The following is a 17,854-nucleotide window of genomic DNA, read 5'->3' on the forward strand; positions in this document are numbered from 1 at the left end:
GAGTTCTGTTCTGTGATGTGTTGGGGACTCTCCTGCCACAATCAGAGAGATCCCTCTCTTGCTGTTATTTTTGTTCTTGCCCCCTTTCTTGACTTCCTGTCTTTTATAGCTCCTTGACAATTCACCTTCATCCACTTTTCCATCCCATTCACTCTGTTTCAATTTTTGCCACTAATGTGCTGTTTTCTTTTGTTCTTCTCACCCCAACAGGATCATGGCACCCTGTCTCTCTTCGTCCCACTTCTGTGTCTTCTGACCTTTCTTGGTAACTATCTCCTCTTTGCAGGTCATCCTTTGCCTCTTATGCCAAGACCTCCTGATCCTATTCCCATCTGTTTTGCATTCTCTGAGTTGACTTTCCCAGTCTAGTTCCTCCTCACCAGGAAGGTGAATGCTGTAGAACCACAGCATACCAAAGGATACATTCCCAGTTGTTGAATAGAAAGTCTTAAGGCCACAGCAATCTTAGCAGCTGGGATGAGCAAAATTACAGCTGTGGTGCAGGGTACTTCCACTGTGGTTTCAAGTAATATGATCTTTTACAACAAAATCAGTGAAGTCTTACCATTTGCAGGACCTCACCCTGTCAGTTACCCTTTACTGGGTTTGATGGAGTAGCATTTCAAACTGGTGAGCTGATCTGGCATTAAAATATTTATCATTTATTGCTGTGTGGTTTTTTGGGCTTTTTTCAGCTGAATAAGTTATCGCATCCATACAGAGAGAAAACATATTTTATTTTGCAAGAAATATTTGGTGCTTTTTAGCTAATGCATTGCACCAAAACCTCAACCTTTAGAAGATACCCAGAATAGAATAATCAGTCCAGTCTCAAAATTATGCACAACCTAATAATCTGTGTGGAAAAAGGCACACGAATTTTAGGTGTCTCAAGAGTTCATAATTTTGTCATCCGATCTGTAGTATTTGTGCATCTCTGCTGAGTGAAAATCTACCAATCAATGTGCATCTCTAGGTAGTTAATATGTATAGGGAATAATAAATCTGGATTTATTTAAATCCTAAAATTTATTTAGGAATATCTCAGCTGTCCCTGTTATCCAACAGAACAACCTCTAGTGATAGACTGGTGGCAATATTGATTTCTTTAAAGAAATTAATAGGTAAAAGGGTTACTTTATTTTGTTCTTTAAATGATCCACTCCAGTAAAATAGAGAAAAATTATTTCACATATCTAAGAGAGGCTCCCTTGTTCTATATTGTCTTCTTTTTTATCTATATTTGGTTGAGATTCTTCATGTAATCTGCAAAATTCTTTCTGCCATTGTTTTTAATATAATACAGTAAGATTTGACGCAGTGATTCAGTTTGTGCTTACAGAAAATTGAGGCAGATGAGTTACACTGATTTACATATTTGCAAATATATGCAAATACACAGTATTGCCATATGTTCTTAGGTCCCCAGAAGTGCTGGTGACCTACTTGAGTATTTCAGTTAACAGAGTATATGAGCTTTTGCCTCTTTGTGTATTAACCATTTCAAAAGGCAGTATTCTTCTTCTTTTCTATGTAGCATTTCTGAAAAGGATCCTACGCTGTTTGAATTATGCTAAAGCATCTGTGAGATCAAAGCCTTCCTTGTTGTTTTCTGTAGCTGGATCGACGCTTGCTGCTGCAGAAGGCAAGAGATCCTCATTTGTGAATTCTCTGGGAAAACTAGGAGGGGCTGGAAAGCCCACAAGTTGTTTCCATGGTTTTCCAGGACATCTGGGGTGAGGAGCTTCTGGGCGATCTGGCAACCCATTAAATAAAGAAGTAGCAGGAAGAATTAGTGGCTCTGCAGGTCTAGTGGTTTCCTCCCTTGCACCCCCTGTACCTACCAGCTCCAGTGCGGTTTCAGGACTGGATGATGGGAAGGTTTCATATTGATTAAAACCCCTTTCATTTGACTCCTCAGAAGATTTGGGGTTTGGATGTTTATGTTTATTCTTTTTACTGTGTTTTTTATGCTCACACCCATGGCCATTTCTGTGCCCACAACCAATGTCATGCCTATGCCTTTTGTCATTGTCATGACCCTTTTTACCTCCGTGCCTATGCTTATGCCTGTGTTTGTGCCTGTGATTATGCTCAGGTTCACCTTCACCTTCTGGTTCCTGTCCATCTTCTTTCCTCGTTTCTGTGCTAGGGCTTTGACTTTCTCCTTCATTTTTATCAGCGTATGAAACTGCATGTGGCTGGCTTAGCATAGCTGTGCTCCGGAAAGGTGTGAATCCAGGGGGCCTTCTTGCATAGAACACCTAAAAAACATTGCAACAGTAGCCACATTTGTTACATGAAACAGAACAATTGCTTTAGATGTGGGAAATCCACAAGCTGGCCCATTGCGGTACACGAATCATTTAGCAGATTTTTAAACTAAAATCTAAACTAAATAATTCTCTCCTCTGTGATAAGCACACAAATGTAAACATCCTCTCAAATAATTGTGGAGTATCTTACCAGCTATATGAGTAAAAGAAAAATTTTTGTATCACTGAAATTTTGTCAGTGTAAGAGGAATTATATTACAGACAGCAAAACTCATGTACCGGTTTTAATTTATGAACAATACAGTTCAATTCTAGGACTAAATGTCCCAGCACTTGTTAGAGTGTTACACTCCCATGTATAGAACCAATTTATGATGAAGGTTAACATTTCTCTGAGTAGCATAAATGGTAGAATATCCAGAAGATCTGTGTCATTTTGTTATGTAAAATATAACTATTCAAATTTTTACTTCTAGATTTGACATATGCATTTCAGAATACTGCCTGGAAATAACACACAGAGATTAATGCTGATAATATCAAACATTCTGTTCTTATTGAGTCATCTCTACTCTCTCATCAGTGTTCAACTGGAAGACAAAGGCTGAATACATGGTGTACACTCACTGTCCGACACGAGTTTCATTTCTCTCCACCAAAGTCTCTGATCATTGTCTAACTGCAAACCAGAGTTATTTGGGTTGAAGCTAAATTTAAAAGTTGGTATGGATAAAATATTGTAGTGAAAATATAGAGGAGAGACATTAGCTGATACATAGCCAATGAATGTGTAGTTATGAAGGTGCTGAGCACAGTGAAGTTATTAGTTATGAGGGCAGGATAATCTGTTTTTATTCAGTGTCACACTGGAGTCTCTACAGTCCTCAGAAATATCTGATAATAAAAAATATTTATGTTCCATTGTGAGATTTTCAAAGTGACTCACGTTCAGGACTAGTTCATAGTGGGGCTGAGTAGGAAGAAATTGATAGAATCTTACCGATTGCTGCTTTTCAGTGCAGTTCACCTGGGGATACCTTTTATCCTGCCACGGGATCACGTGAATTCGTGCCTCACATGACAGTGATACCTGTTAACAAAACAAAAACCAACACATTAAGGCACCAAAACTTCAGACACAAAAGTGGAGACTTGTGCCTGCAAAAGAAACTTTTTTTAAAATAATACTTTAAAATCCTTGGAACTTTAATCAAATATTTATGAAATCTATCTTAGTGATGAATACTTCTATATTGGGACACATCATGGCTTAACTTTTTAAGGTTATAGTATACCTGTGTGAACACTTTAATTCAACTTTGGATTTTTCATCTCCATTACATTTGAAGCACTAATTGCTTCATATCATGTGATCTTCATGATATTCCTAAGAACTATTTTTTGTTTGTGGTGTTTCTCCTACTAAAAATTGGCAAATTGAAATAAGGGCTTTTTTTTTTTTTTTTTTTTTTTTTTTTTTTTTTTTTTTTTTTTTCCTTTTTATTGCCTGCTGCACTAACAATTGTTTAAATCTCACAGGTAAGCAGTGTTCATATGGTGGGAAAAGAGATGGGAGAGAAAAGTCCTCTCCCCAAACAACTCCCTTGCCAATGGTTTCTGGCCCTATCAGCATTCCTTTCCAGTGTCCAGAATACATTTTCCCACTATCAACAGCATGACACACACTCCAGAAATGTCATTTCTTTGCACACAAGTAACAGTCTCATGTTTTCTTTTGCTGCAAATCCACAGAGTCCAGGAGTATTGCAGCAATTTCATTTGGCAGTAGCCTTCTCCTTTCCTTTCTTACACTGATTATTATCGAAAGGAAATTCCTTTGGTTTTGCAGTGAGCACTGATCCTGCAGCTGCAGTTTAAGTTTCAGGGTTTCTCAACTTGGGTTACAGTTACAAACAGTGAAAGCTGCCCTTCTTCTTGGAACAAAAGTTTACTGTGAGAGGTAAGAGGGCCCAGGACGTGATTTTACTTAAAGGTTTACAGTTTCTGATGCAAATGAATTTGTCCATTACAAACATTACAGTTGGTGAGATGATCATTACTTACACTGTTTGATGTGGCTGTACAGTCTTCATTAAGATTTTCAAACTCACTTTTAGAGCAGTTTGTCTTCCAGACTGTAAATTTTACACGGTACAATTTTCCTGCAACCACCTGAAAAATTAGCAAGAAGGCTTTCTGTGCTAAAGGCATTTTATTGAAAAGATTTCACAAGAAAGATGATTTTCCAGAAGTTTATACTATTTGCATTCTACAAGTCCTGACCACTGGGCCAACATATGTGAAGAACAATATTAAAATATTTGGCAGTAAACCTATCTGCTTCTAATCAAGTAACTTATTTACTCCAGTTCTTATTCTCAAAAATTCTAGCATTGAAGCTGAAGGAAACAGAAAAAGTCAGAATAATATGAGGCCCACAATTATTAAATGTCTGTAGTAATTTCATTAGTAATAGATGAAACAATTAGTGATAGCACTGTAGAGAGCCAAATATGATGTCAGAAAAGTGGAATGTGAGTAAAACAAAGTGTGCGATGAACAGACTCACTTGAAAACGGACCTATTTGCCAAACACATTAAAGAGAGAAACTGCTTGGGTTCAAGAATGTGCCTGCAATGAGATCTCTTAGTATTTTTCACAGAGCTTGAAATAATATATCTTCCTTCAGGGACATCAGGCAAGACATGAAATTCTATTTCCCTGAAATCTTTTAAAGGTGTATGCATGCTAATATCAGTCATGATAGGGAAAGTCAGAAGGAAGAAAAAAGTTGGAAAGAAGAAAAGGCACAGATGTTATCAGTAAGACAATATGAGCTATTTGGAAAAATTCTGGTGTGCTTTTAGTGCCTTCTCCAGTGACACCTCATGCTCAGGAGTAGTTACGACCGAGTGTTTTCTGAACTACCCAACTGTCAAATTTTCAGTTCTATCGTAAACTTTTGTTTTGATGTGTTGGGACAGTAAACAAGGCTTATGCAAATGCTGACCAGTATTATCCTCCTGATTCCTTGTCCTTTATCAAGCTCTATTTATCTGTACATATGAAGTTATGCACAGATGTCCTTTTCTGAATCTAGCTAGAGTGTTATTAGTAGCACAACCAGTATATAAAATAACAGATTTCTAAGGGAAATCAAGATGCCTCATTTCTTGGACCATACAACAACTGTAGGGAGGACACTGCCTAAAATAACAAGGAGAATATTGGTGTGGTGGATCAAGAGAGTAGTCCTGTCTAATAAACTTTTATACTTTAAAAGTCAAAGGTATGTTACAAAGGTAAAAAGTAGGGTAGATACACAGAAATCAAATGCCCTGAGCCAGTCTTCTTCACATCCTTTAAAAATCATTTTGTTTCAAGAAATGAGAAACTTTTGAATGCAAGCCAACATGGATTAGATTTACAGGAAAAATTGCATGGATATTTCAGTTACCACGTGTATCAGCACTTAGACAAAGACGTTATTTCAAATCTAAATACAAATCTAAGGTAACATTCAGCTCAGGCCAATAATTATTGTCATGTCTCTTCCTCATCTCTGTGATATATCCCAACCTGAACTGTCGCTGATTCTATTTCTCCACCTTTATAGTAGAAATCATCATTGCTCTCTGAATTATACTTCTCCATAGAAACTTTCAGTAGTTCCTTCAGTTCTGGACTGTTGTTTGGGATAGTCCTTGGACAACCTGGGCAAATGGCAGCAACTACACTTTCTTCAACTGAAAGAGAACAACAGGTTTCAGATCTAAGAAACAAAAGAGTCAATGTAAGTAAAGGCTGGGAGAAACAGTTATAAAGCCCTGCTTTCTGGAACTCTTCATACTTGGGTCTATGAAATGAAAACAAAATATATTTGAGTTTTAGATGATCAGCCCTGTCATATCTTGGTTATCTAAAAGAACATCAGCACCTACTGTCACATGGGACACTTAACAACAGTTTTCTTGTAGAAACAAGAATCGCATGTGCCAGTTGTAGGCAGCCAGAAAATACGGAGAGGGAACAGGTACATGTATGGGAAGACCTGACTGGGGTGAAACAAGACGTCCATGTAACTGGCAGTGAATTTGTGTGTTGAAGAAAACCTAGTCTGAATGGGTGAGAATGCAGCTCTTACTACTTGGAACAGTATCTATGTCCAGATAGGCTGGGGGAAAATGTAGCAATGCATAACAATAAGACACTGGAAACTGTGGAACTTTCAAAATTGATGGTTCCTGAGACATACCTGGAAACGTGCAGTTGCTGGCAGTATCCACAATCTCTGCCTGAAGATTCTGAAATGCTCTGGCTTCACATTTAGCCACACGCTGGAGTAAAAAAGGCAAACCAGCTCCTTGTTATTTAGAAATAATGAACAAGCTCACATCGTAATAACCTCCCTGCTAACAGAATAGGTCAAGCATGCTTCTAATAATTCCTTCCTTCTTCCTTCCTTCCTCCCTCCCTCCCTCCCTCCCTGAGAGACAGTCTGCAGAGGCAATAAATAATCAGAGTTCAAACGGACCACTCAGAGAAAATAACACCCTAAAAGAGAAACCAAATGAACTATTTGTATGTGTTCATTACAGAAAAGATAAGGATGTCTACAAGCCAGAATCATTTTTTATGGAGAACTCCATGAAGTTCTGTCTCAAACTTTAAAGGCCAAAAAGAAAATCACACAGTTATCAAATCAAACATTTGTGAGTTTCTTGTATTTTCTCAGGTCTTCTCAAGGAACTGTGGTAGATAACTTGCTTTAAACTGCCTTGATATCTTAAAGCTGGAAGAAAGCAGATATTGATCCTGGGGTTTTTTTAAAGATTAGAGAGTCTAAAACAAATTAACTGTTCCAGTGATTAAAAATGGTAATAAGGAAAAAACTAGGAACATTGAATACATCCAGGGGGGACTGAGGGTTTGTGGTATTATTAGAAGTCATATTTTGCAGATTTGTCAAAGTTCTACAAAGCATCAGCAAAGGTGGGTAAAAAGACCTCTTGATATACAGAGATTTTAAGAAAGGTTTTGGTGAAATCCTTTATTAAAGACTAAAGAAACCAAATTAACTGTAGAATAAGAAGGAAGGCTTAAAATTCAGGGTCAAGATCTTAGGGCTATGACAATTACTTGAAAATGTAATCATAAAAAAATCAACTTAGTAGTATTTTAGAAAAACTAATTTAAAATAATGTCAAGGCTTTTTATCCAGGTTAAAGGGACTGACATAATGTCCCAGTATAGCTCAGTGGTTCATATGTGTGTTGAACAGAGGGTGCAATTCTGGCCTTCCCATTTAAAAATGAATAATACAGAGCTAAATAAAGGTATGAGAAAGCTTCCTTAGAATTTGATCATTCCATGGTATGGAATATTCTTGGGATATGGTATCCTAATAATCTCTGTCAACGATCTAGTAGTAAGTTCAGGGGATAAGTGCTTATAATCTAATTCCAGAAGCCCTGTGTGACGAAAGCAGTGGATGAGTGAGGCAATGCTGCTGCAGTAGGTGAGGTGACAGAAGTCATCGCCTCTAGGTGACAGCTGGGGAAACTCAGACTCAAGTAGGTTAAGTAACTTGCTTAAGGTTTAAGGGCACATGGGTAATGGAGGGATTTGCTTCAGCTAGTCTGACTCATGCTTCTGTTATTTACCAGTGTTGCCATTCTTTCCTTTTTTGATCAATACTTGAAGCATTCTTGAGATGTACAAGGAGTAATTTTTGAACAGGAGAGGCTCTTGAATGTAACACTCCATGGTGCATTTCCTCAGCTGCTAAAACGGATGCCAGTCTGTCCCCTCCCATTTACCACCACTGTTCACAGTGACTCTGCATTCCTGCCCTCTGCCTTGTGTTTGCAAAATTGTTTTTCTGATCCCCTCATGACCTGGTTCAGGGAGGTCAATTGGGAGAGGAAGCCTCTATTTTTGGTGCAGCTTCTTCAGTTTCAGGTTAGTGAAGCCAAGGAAGTACCTGGGTTTGCAGCACAGTTTAGCTGGATTATGTATATTTGTTAATATATTTCTTTTGAAGCTATTATTTGGACTGTGGTAAAGGTTAAGTAATAATTCAGCTACTGATTTTTCTGAGAAAATATGTCTTGGGCTGAAAATCGTGCTAATTTTAGTTATCACTGTTTGGGGTGTGCATGAGTAAGTCCTTGAATATCTGGAAAGAAACTTATTAAGGGACTTATTATTTGGGTAAGACTGGTTAGATTCTGTACTATAATCTGTAAACTTTTCAGTAGTCCTCCTAGTCACTGAGAAGATATGGATGTCCTCATTGCACAAACACATAGTTATGTATAAGACTGGATTTAAACTTTGTTCATGAAATGAAGCAAGACTATAAATATTTTCTGGAGTCATATCTCAATGATTATTTGTTAATGTGATATTTTCTTGATAAAGAGATTTTGAAGATTACTTACACCTCTGGAAGTGATTTTACATTCTGGAGTTAAGTCTTGAAATTGGTGTTTGGAGCAATTAGTCTCCTCAATTTTATATTTAATTATGTAATTCCATCCAGCTACCACCTGGAAGAGATATTTAGGTTATACATTATGTAAAACAATACAAACTTGAAAGTTAAACTATTAAATGAGATTAGCAAAGAAAGCAAAACTACTCATCTAGTGCCTTCTGTCTATCAAATCACTATGCACTCATTAAGCCACAGAGTGTTCATGGACAGCAAAAAAAATCTTGTCCTTGCTGTACAAAATGTAAACTAAGTCCTGCTTTTGTTAGAAGTGCACTTTGTATTTGGTGTCCACTTCTGCCAAGCCTGCAGCCTCACACTGCTGGGGTTCTTGTGCTTTCCTCCAAAGATCCATTACTTATTACTCCCCTTGACAGGAAGCTGGTCTAGATAGATGATTCCAGTAACACAGCCTGGCAAGTCACGCATTCCTGAGCATGGGGCACAGTAAAACAATATCTGAATCATGTAACTTTATACTGCTGGCATCATTTTTGTTGAGTGTTCTGCATTTATCATCTACTCATAATTGTGTCTATCCTGGGCTTTACCTTCCCACACAGACTGTTTTGTCCAGGTTCGTAACCCTTATTTAAAACTTTCTCTCCAGGAAGCTCTTCCATTTTCCTAACAGTGGCTACATCTTCTCACTCATGAAACCTCTCCAAATCATAGTCTTGGGCCAGGTAACATTAGATTAAAAAGGAGAAACAATCAAATACAAGAACTTTTTATCCCAGATCAATTGAAGTGGAGAGCTCTGACTTTTCTCTGTTTGCCAGAGGTGACATGATGGTTCTCTTTCCAGCTGCTGGATTGCAGTCTGTCTGCATCATTTTGTCATGTGACTTCAATGTTGTGCAAGTTTGTCTTTCAGCAAAGAGGATTGCTGCCATCAGTAAATATAAAGAGGACAGTGTGGTTTAAATCATGAGTCAAACTGACATGAGATCAGAAGTTGCTTTTTGGCTAAGTAAATATATACAGGTTCAAAGAAAAGGGTCTGTGTTTGCTGTTGGGTTGTACACTAGCTAAAAGACAAATAACAAACTTTACTTTCTAACAATGTCACACCGATCCATAGGAGAGCCTTTCACAGGAAAGGAATTCTTGCATGGAATACCAAATGACATAGATTTTCTGCAACCTGAGTAGTCATTTCTTTTGAAACAGATATTCCCATGAGCAGAAATCTTGCAGCCAGTGGCATGTTGGGGTTTTGGGTTCTCTTATCCATTTTTCCTATGTAGGGTTTAGTACATAGCAGCTGCTGACAAATGGGCCCTATTGCCTGCAAAACCAGAGATGCACGCTGCTGTTTGAGAGGCTGGGGACTGTGTGAGACATCTGTGCAGGCTGCCAGCTTTGGCTCAGCCCCTAGGAGGGATCTGCTCCTGCTGGAGCCTCAGGCCAAGGCCAAAGGAAGTACCCAGGAGGATCTGAGATGGTACAGGATGCATGTGCCAGCACAGAATGCAGATAAACTGATGTTAAACACTGCTTAGAAGCAACTGCAGATAAAGAAAAAAATGTGTATATTATCAGGTGAGAGCTCTGAAAATCCAGTAGGCAACTGTTAATGATTCCTTATAAATGAAGATAATTATTTATGGACTCTACCCTCTTTATACATTTTGTATGCTTTATTATTAAACACCAGAAACATAAATAAAGTATCTGCTTTGGGTTGGTAAAACTTAGAGAAAAATAATGCACAAACCTGTCTCTTAGCTTCTGTTATTTCCACAAGCTTAAAAAGGGCAACTTCATCACTATGCTTGTTAAAATTTTGAATGGTTTTTTTTAGAATTTCTGACACTTCTGAACCATCACTTGATATTTGATGAAAGCATCCAAGACATGGAGCCTCAGTAAGTTTTATCTTTGACACATCTGAAAAAGAAACAAAACAAAAAAACATAGGGCTTCATGCAAGACAGCCTTAGGTTTTCGTTTTTCCTATCTGATAGCAAGAATCTTTCCTGCTTTTAACTGGCGTGATAAGCAAACCCTATATTCCAGTTTCAAGGCCTACAAAGACATTTTTATATTTAGGAACATGCTCTGATTGTGGTGGCAGTGGAGTCCTTGGAGTCCAGGCATGGTTTTGCCAGTGAACCCCATTCCAGGAGTTATTGAATTTCAGAAAAGCTTTGAATTTAGTTTTGACACCATTAAGGAAGGTACATTACTCATTCAGCCAGGGAAGAACCAGTGGGGGCTACAACTAAGGGGATGATTTTCAGATTCTTCAAAGCTCACCCACAGTGTGCAGCTGCTTGCTGTCCTCACCACGTTTCAGGATGGAGACTTCAGCAGAAGTGTTTGGGCTCACCAGTGTGAGCTGCTGTGACTCTGAGTGCCCCAGGGACTATTCTGCTGTCCCTTCCAGTTACCACTTGGTGCTACCTTCAGGCTTAACCAGCTGATTTGCTATGGATAGACAAGCTTGACAGGGATGCTCAAACTCCTGTTTCCTACTACTAATCCTATTAACTCTCTTTCCTTTCTAGTAATCATGGATTGAATTTTCATAAATTAATTTTATAGTTCAGTACATAAATTAATTTCACGAGTCAGTGAGCTTGAGAATGGAAGTGGGACAATATGTGGTCTCTGTGGAATTGAAGTAAAATTTGTGTGCCTGATCTTCAGCTGGCTTTAACTGGCTTAAATGGAGTTATGCCAGTTTGCGCCAGCCAGGAAACCAGTCCAGGGTCAGTTAGATCAAACTATTCCACCAAAGAGGCTGAACAGTGTGGTACCAATATGGCAGAGAAATCCCTTACCTGTCAGGTGTGACCAAAGCCTGACCTTCATATTTCTAGTATGTTCTGTTTTGACTCAGTAATGCCAAATAGATACCTTACAGAAGAGTGTGACCACATTTTCAGTAAGTAGTCACAAAGGAGATAGTGAACCAACAGCACACTCACTTCTGCACCAGCTGTGGTCTCAGCACTTTCATAAGGTCTGTGCTGAACAAACATGTATTCTTTTTCAGAGTTGCTACACCTTGGTAAGAAGAGATGAGTTCGTTAGGCTGAAAACCTGATTAATTTAATTTATATATGGGGATTTTTTACTTTCTAAGCAAAGATTCAAATGCATATTTCCCATGTGTTCTCTGTGGGATTCACACAACTTTTGCTGGCAACTAGGTGTCACCATTGCCCTACAAATGCAGCATTTGTTCAGTGCGGAACATGGAGTGTGTGTACTGCAGTTCCTAGAAGGACACCAGCTGTAGGTAAAGCCATTTCAGCTTTAAACAAGAAAGCTAGGAACTAAAAAACAAATACCAAGAAACAAATATATCTCAGAAATTGAGGTGAATATTTCTGTAGTTAATAGTTAGATGGATATATTAAAGCGAGCTTGGGTATATCTTTCAGAACACCAGGCACAGACATCTCAGTTGGAAAGCTTTAAAACAATGTGATCACTTTTCAATAAGGGAAATTCCTATGTGAATGTAATAATCATATATGTATATATTATAGGGGAAAAATCTTGAACTGTTTATTGTTAAGGTCTAGAAGATCATTCTCTTACATGATTACATCACGATCAGATTTTTATTTTGTAAATTAATTTTTTCTTGTTTGGGGTAAGTATTTGTTTTGGTAAACTTTGACAGAAATAATTCAGTCATTTTTAGATTGGAGAAAATTAAGGTGCAATTTTGTCATGCAAAGTTTTTTCTAATAATTCTTGGGACAATTTTATACTTAAATAAGTGAGGATAAGGTTGAATTGTGACAAGTTGTATCTAGTCTCTTAAGTTATTGGTATGCTTTTGGTCTTAAGCAAACTAAATTTTAACTTGGCATAATTCTAGTGCTTGAAGAAACTTACTGCACATGCATGCTGGTTTTTATTACCCTGGGCAGAAGCTGCCTGTGCTTCACTGACTTAGTCTATATGTGTATAACAATGAAGTGAAATTTTATCTTTAACATGTAGTTGCTTAAAAAAGTTATTTATAAATGTCTGACTAGAATGATAAGGAACTTCTGCATTTAAAATTACCTGAAAGTCTCAGTATTATATTCATTACATTTTTATTTGTCAATGTATTTGTTGAATGCTGTCCTAAATAGTTACGTACCTGAGAAAATTTTGCACTCTTGTGAAACATTAGTTGTTTTTTCAGCATCATTCATATGAACTCGAGCTGTGCATTCTCCTGTTTTCTGCAAAAACATATGACAACAGTTGTCTGAAATTTGCTAAAGAAAAACACAGTGCTTTAGCTATTGAACACAGCTGACAGTTGCAGACTGATTCTAGGGAAGAGGTTCATGTGTATATTTGTAGTAATGTCTAACTTGCTGTTTTGTTACTGAAAAAGGATCAGTTTTGTTGATGGTGAGGAAAGTAGGGGACAAATTGAGCAGGTTGAACGATTGCTTTGTATTTGTATGATCTGTACCGATTAACTAAAGACTTTACAGTCAGAACAATGGAAATGAGCACATGCCCATGAATAATGACTATATAAACTATGTATTTATCCATTTCCCTCTCTGCTAGTACAAGATATGCAACAATGGCCATGGCATTTCACATAGATTCAAATTATGTTGTCACCATCATCCTCTCCTGTGCACTGTGTGAAAGAGCAGTGCCGTCCCCTGGGAATGTGCAGTGTCCTTGCACTGTGTGCCCCTGATGTAACTCCCCTGGGTGCTCTGGGCTACCATGAGCCAGACATGTTTGGTACTGCTGAAAGCCCTTTGCCAAAATTTCTGCAATAGTGGCTTCCATGTCAGTATTTGGTTGTGCAAGTTTCCATTATACATAAGTAATACCTAGATTTACAGTCCTTACACTCTCAGAGTGCACAAATCTTATGTTGGGTTTATTGTGAGCCTTCATATTGAAGCACTGAAACGTTCCTTTCTGCATATATTCAGGATTGTAACGGAAAATTCAGGATTATAATGGTTAATTTTGGGGTTGTAAACATTTTTGTACTGTAGTCATGTAAGCTCTCAAAAGCAATGCAGCTAAAAAAGTTAATTCTTCTACTGGTTTTTTCTCCAGGCGATTGCAGTCCTGGTCGTTATGTTGATGTTTTGCTCAGCGAACTTGTAAAGAGAACAGATACTTACAGCCTCTGCAGATACTTTGTAATGACAATGTTGCCAGTGTTTGTTTTCCTCAGGGGTACAAGTGCTTTCAAGTATTCTGTATTTCACATAGAACTGTGGGTCAGGACCTGCCTGGATTAAAACAATATACATGTAATCATTTGCATGGTAATAAATCAAGCAAAAAGATAAGACCTTCAAAAAAGTAAATACTTTTCTTTGGTTACCTTAGATTTTATAGTATGGTTTCCCTTCAGCTGCTGGTCTCTTGGATCTTGATGGTTCAAATATTAAAGTACCTAATTATATTACTTAGCCTTTACCTACAATGACAGTATGTTGGTATAATAGATACAATATGCTCAACTACCTTCATTTTAGCTTGTAGTACCAATGGGTTTAGAACACAAAGAAGTGGTTAGGTTTTATACTCTCATTCAACTGTACTCCAAAAAAGCCATTTTGAGTGTCTGTTTGGATAGTTTGCATCATTACCAGCTAGGACTGTGCACCTGTCTGACTCCCTCGCTGTCACTGTTAGCCTCCTCCCAGATCTGTCCACTTTCCTTCTGTCCAGCTCCCCGGGCAGCCCAGAACCAGCAGGCAGCAGCCCCCGGGCAGCCTGGCAGCGCCCAAACAGCCTCTGCTCCTTGGTACAGGGGAGCTGCAGCTGCCCAGCCTGTGCGGGAAGGGCTGAGCAGGAATGTGCTCTGGAGACAGCCTTGGGCACTGCCTGCGGTTTTCCACGGCATTGAAGGCTGGGCTGCAGGGCAGGACAGCCTCAGGAATCCCATAAGATGAAATAAAAAGCATTAAGCAAAGTTTTGCCCGGCCAGTGCAAGTAATTCAGAAGTTGGTAAATCAATAGTGGCCATTTTCTCCTTGCCATAAATCAAGTAGTGGGCCTGTGCCTACAGGTGACAGTGACAACACTGAAAGGTTTGTGGTTCATCCTTTAGAGAAGACATAATATCAGAAGTTACTAACCTTTTACAGCCTCTAAAAATGCTCTGCCAATGTGACTTTTCAAAGACAAACGGGCAGCTGCTGTAGTTTAGCAGCACTGATATTCTAAACTGATTATACTGAAACAACCAGTTATTGGTCTCTGTCTCTGCTGGGAGGATTAAAAGATAATTCTTGCCTTAGTGCTACCAAAAAAGTAAGGCTGAGCTGATATGGTTAGCATATACTGAATTTACACTGATGTAGACCCAGAATTATATTCTGCCTTCCCTCAATTCTGTTGTGTATTGCTACAGGTACAAAGAAGTGTAGAGGTACCTCATAAAATGGTTGTAAAAAAGGAAAAAAAGGGGCTCTAAAAGTATAATAGACTTAATCCTCACCAGGTAGAAATTGACTTTTATGGAACTACATCAGATTATACTATTTGGGACTTAAAAAGAGCCAAATTCTGTTCTCTGTTACAGTGTTCTAAATCTGCAATAAATCAGCTCAGTAAGTAAACAAAGTAAGAAAAGACATTGTTTCTGTATTATTTGCTATTAGTTTATTTCATTGTTATTATGAACATCTATGCCTTTAACTGGGGCAGGTTTATTCTTTCACTAGTCAGCTTTTATGTTTTATTACTCTATCAATAATGAATGTACATGAATATGTAATAACCAGCTATTTAATTAATACATTCAACATTGTGAGACTAGCGAGGAGTAAAATCTATACTCTTTTTAGAAAAAGAATCTCAAATATGAGAAAATTTCAATTGCAGATTCCTTTTTTCTGTTTTTACTTAGCATCATAATCAGATCAATGATTCAAAGTTATAATTGATTTCCACTTCATATATTTTAAGAAAAGGAAAGATGGATATCTAGAGAAGGAAAGATGAATAATAATTGCAATAAATATGTATTCTTAAAAATAGAACATTGTTTAAGATAAAATTCTGAAACTCCTATCTCTGCTTTGGGAACACCAGAAAAAGGAAGGTAGGTGTACTACAGCTCTGATATAGAGATATTTGCATTTGGCTGCTGTTAAGGATGTATACAGTTCAGTGAGAAAAGTGAGACTATTCATTTACTTAATATTAATTATATAAAGGGTTCTCTGATTTTAATCTTTGTCTCCACATGCTAAAATCTCCCCAGTGTGTAAACAGAAACACAAGAGTGCAGGTGCCAGGAGATATGGGTAGTTTGCTGTAAGTGTTAAGCAATGCATGGCTCCTTTCCGAGGTCAGTTTCTATCTGGGTAAAAGTGTCTTGTGATTTTGGAGTGCAAAATAGTCTCTCTAATGCTGGATTTCTTGTGGTTTATATCTGAAAATCCAATCCAGTAGAAAAAAATGCTAATGTTATTTTCAACTGAAATAATGCTTGTCATTATTATGGTAATACCATCTTTGTATGCCTCTCCGAGGTAAATACTCTTTTGTTACATTGAGGCTATACAGAAGGATTCCAGGCAAAGGATCATGTTGCATTCTTCTTTCTTCTGTAATTTTAGTTGTCACCCTATTTGACTAAAATACCACCTAGTGCTTCTAGATAGATCTGTGACTTAGGACTGGTGTCAATCAAATAATATTCATAAACAATTCAGAATATTGCCAGACTTTATCAGGTGATTCTTTTTTATGTGCAGCACCAGCTCTTTCCAAGTCAAGATTATATTTATATTTTTTAATAAGTGTGGTTTTGCCATTGGTCTGAAAACCTTACAGGTGATGGAAAGGGAGAATTCCCAATAAAGAAAAAAGTATAGTAAGGAATAGTAAGACAAGTTGTGCTGGTTGTAGAAATTTTCTATTCTTTAGTCATTGCATTAGTAAGCAATTCACCAGCACACAGAGTTCGGCTGATAAAAACACAATATACATCCCTGCTTGTCGCGAGAACAAGTATCTTACTGTGCAAGTCACTTTAATTTTTTTGAAACAGTTTGGGAAAATGCTGTGCTGTCAGGCTTGCCCCCTTATAAATGGGATAGAGATAAGCTGATTCAGAGTGCATAAACAATTCCAACTTTTTTGGTTTTTTTGCAAAGTCTACTTACAGTTCTCTTGGCTTCCATCACCACGTATAGAGCAAATTGGTTACCAGTTGCTCTGTCTTCATTGTATTTCTTCAGTGCTGCGTCAACAGCTTTGAAGACATCAGGGTCATCACAGTCTGAAAACTCCAATGCAAGAGGAATGGCATTGCTAGAGAAAAAACTACAGCAGAGTGCTAGTACAATGAAGGCCTTCATAATTGGATGAAAAAGTCCCCCTGAATTAGAATGCTCTTTAAAACCAAATGGAAAAGGAATGCCTGACAGGATTTTAGTCACCTCTTCTGTTTTTCAGGAGCAATAGTTAAGTAAACAGAATGAGTGGGTTGCTGGGGTTGGTTGGTTCTCATCATACCTGTTTATACTGCAAATAAACTCCTGAGTTTATCTAAATAAACTTTGTTTGTTCACCAGAGTGACACTAAGGTTATCCACCTGCCATCAAGATAACAGGATAAATGGCTGCAGCTGGGGAGCAGTTTAGGCAAAGCAAAACAAAAGAGAAAGAATTGTCTGTAGCTTTCTGACTTCTTAACACCTAAACTGCTACTGAGAATGAATTTTACGAGGCTTAAAAAAAAACACCCAAGAAGGTCACAGTGGCAATGAAGTTTTGGACAGCAACCTTGTAAATTTTATAGATCCGTTTAGTGTTCAGGCTCCAACAGTTCTGAGAACTATAGTACTCAGAACATGTTTGAAAAGTCTTTGGACAGATGCATATGGTTGAATGTCACGTAACCCTTTAATAGCACTTGATAAGCCTTGTCCTTCATGGTCCTATTGGAAAGTCCATCTCTGCTGCTACATGGAGACTGCCTGGACTATGGATTAATCAGTGACCACAGTGCTTTGTTATCATTACAGAAATGTGACACCCAAGAACAAAGGATTAAACACTTGTCTGAGTCTGGCCAGGCCAGGATTAGAGCTGACAGAACAACTGCTGCTTGTCTCCTGTGTT

At 37.9% G+C, this 17,854-nt stretch overlaps 1 protein-coding gene across 3 annotated transcripts; it reads right to left on the bottom strand.

The window, feature by feature from the left end:
* Window positions 1-716: 716 nt before the first annotated feature.
* Window positions 717-17,201, bottom strand: KNG1 (kininogen 1). Of its 3 annotated transcripts, none has more exons than XM_066325811.1 (11): window positions 16,894-17,199; window positions 13,891-14,001; window positions 12,885-12,969; window positions 10,494-10,666; window positions 8,721-8,828; window positions 6,533-6,614; window positions 5,857-6,023; window positions 4,341-4,448; window positions 3,277-3,366; window positions 2,111-2,264; window positions 717-1,756 (listed from the first exon to the last, which is right to left on the bottom strand). In XM_066325811.1, the coding sequence occupies exons 1-11, from the start codon at window positions 17,086-17,088 to the stop codon at window positions 1,569-1,571; spliced, it is 1,461 nt and encodes a 486-aa protein (XP_066181908.1). In that variant the 5' UTR covers window positions 17,089-17,199; the 3' UTR covers window positions 717-1,568. The 3 variants fall into 3 exon arrangements, with proteins under 3 accessions (XP_066181908.1, XP_066181907.1, XP_066181906.1); XM_066325810.1 differs by having other exon boundaries at window positions 2,105-2,264; XM_066325809.1 differs by having other exon boundaries at window positions 717-2,264; window positions 16,894-17,201.
* Window positions 17,202-17,854: the final 653 nt, after the last annotated feature.

The sequence above is a fragment of the Sylvia atricapilla genome, chromosome 10 (assembly GCF_009819655.1).
Source record: "Sylvia atricapilla isolate bSylAtr1 chromosome 10, bSylAtr1.pri, whole genome shotgun sequence".
Taxonomy (NCBI): Eukaryota; Metazoa; Chordata; class Aves; order Passeriformes; family Sylviidae; genus Sylvia; species Sylvia atricapilla.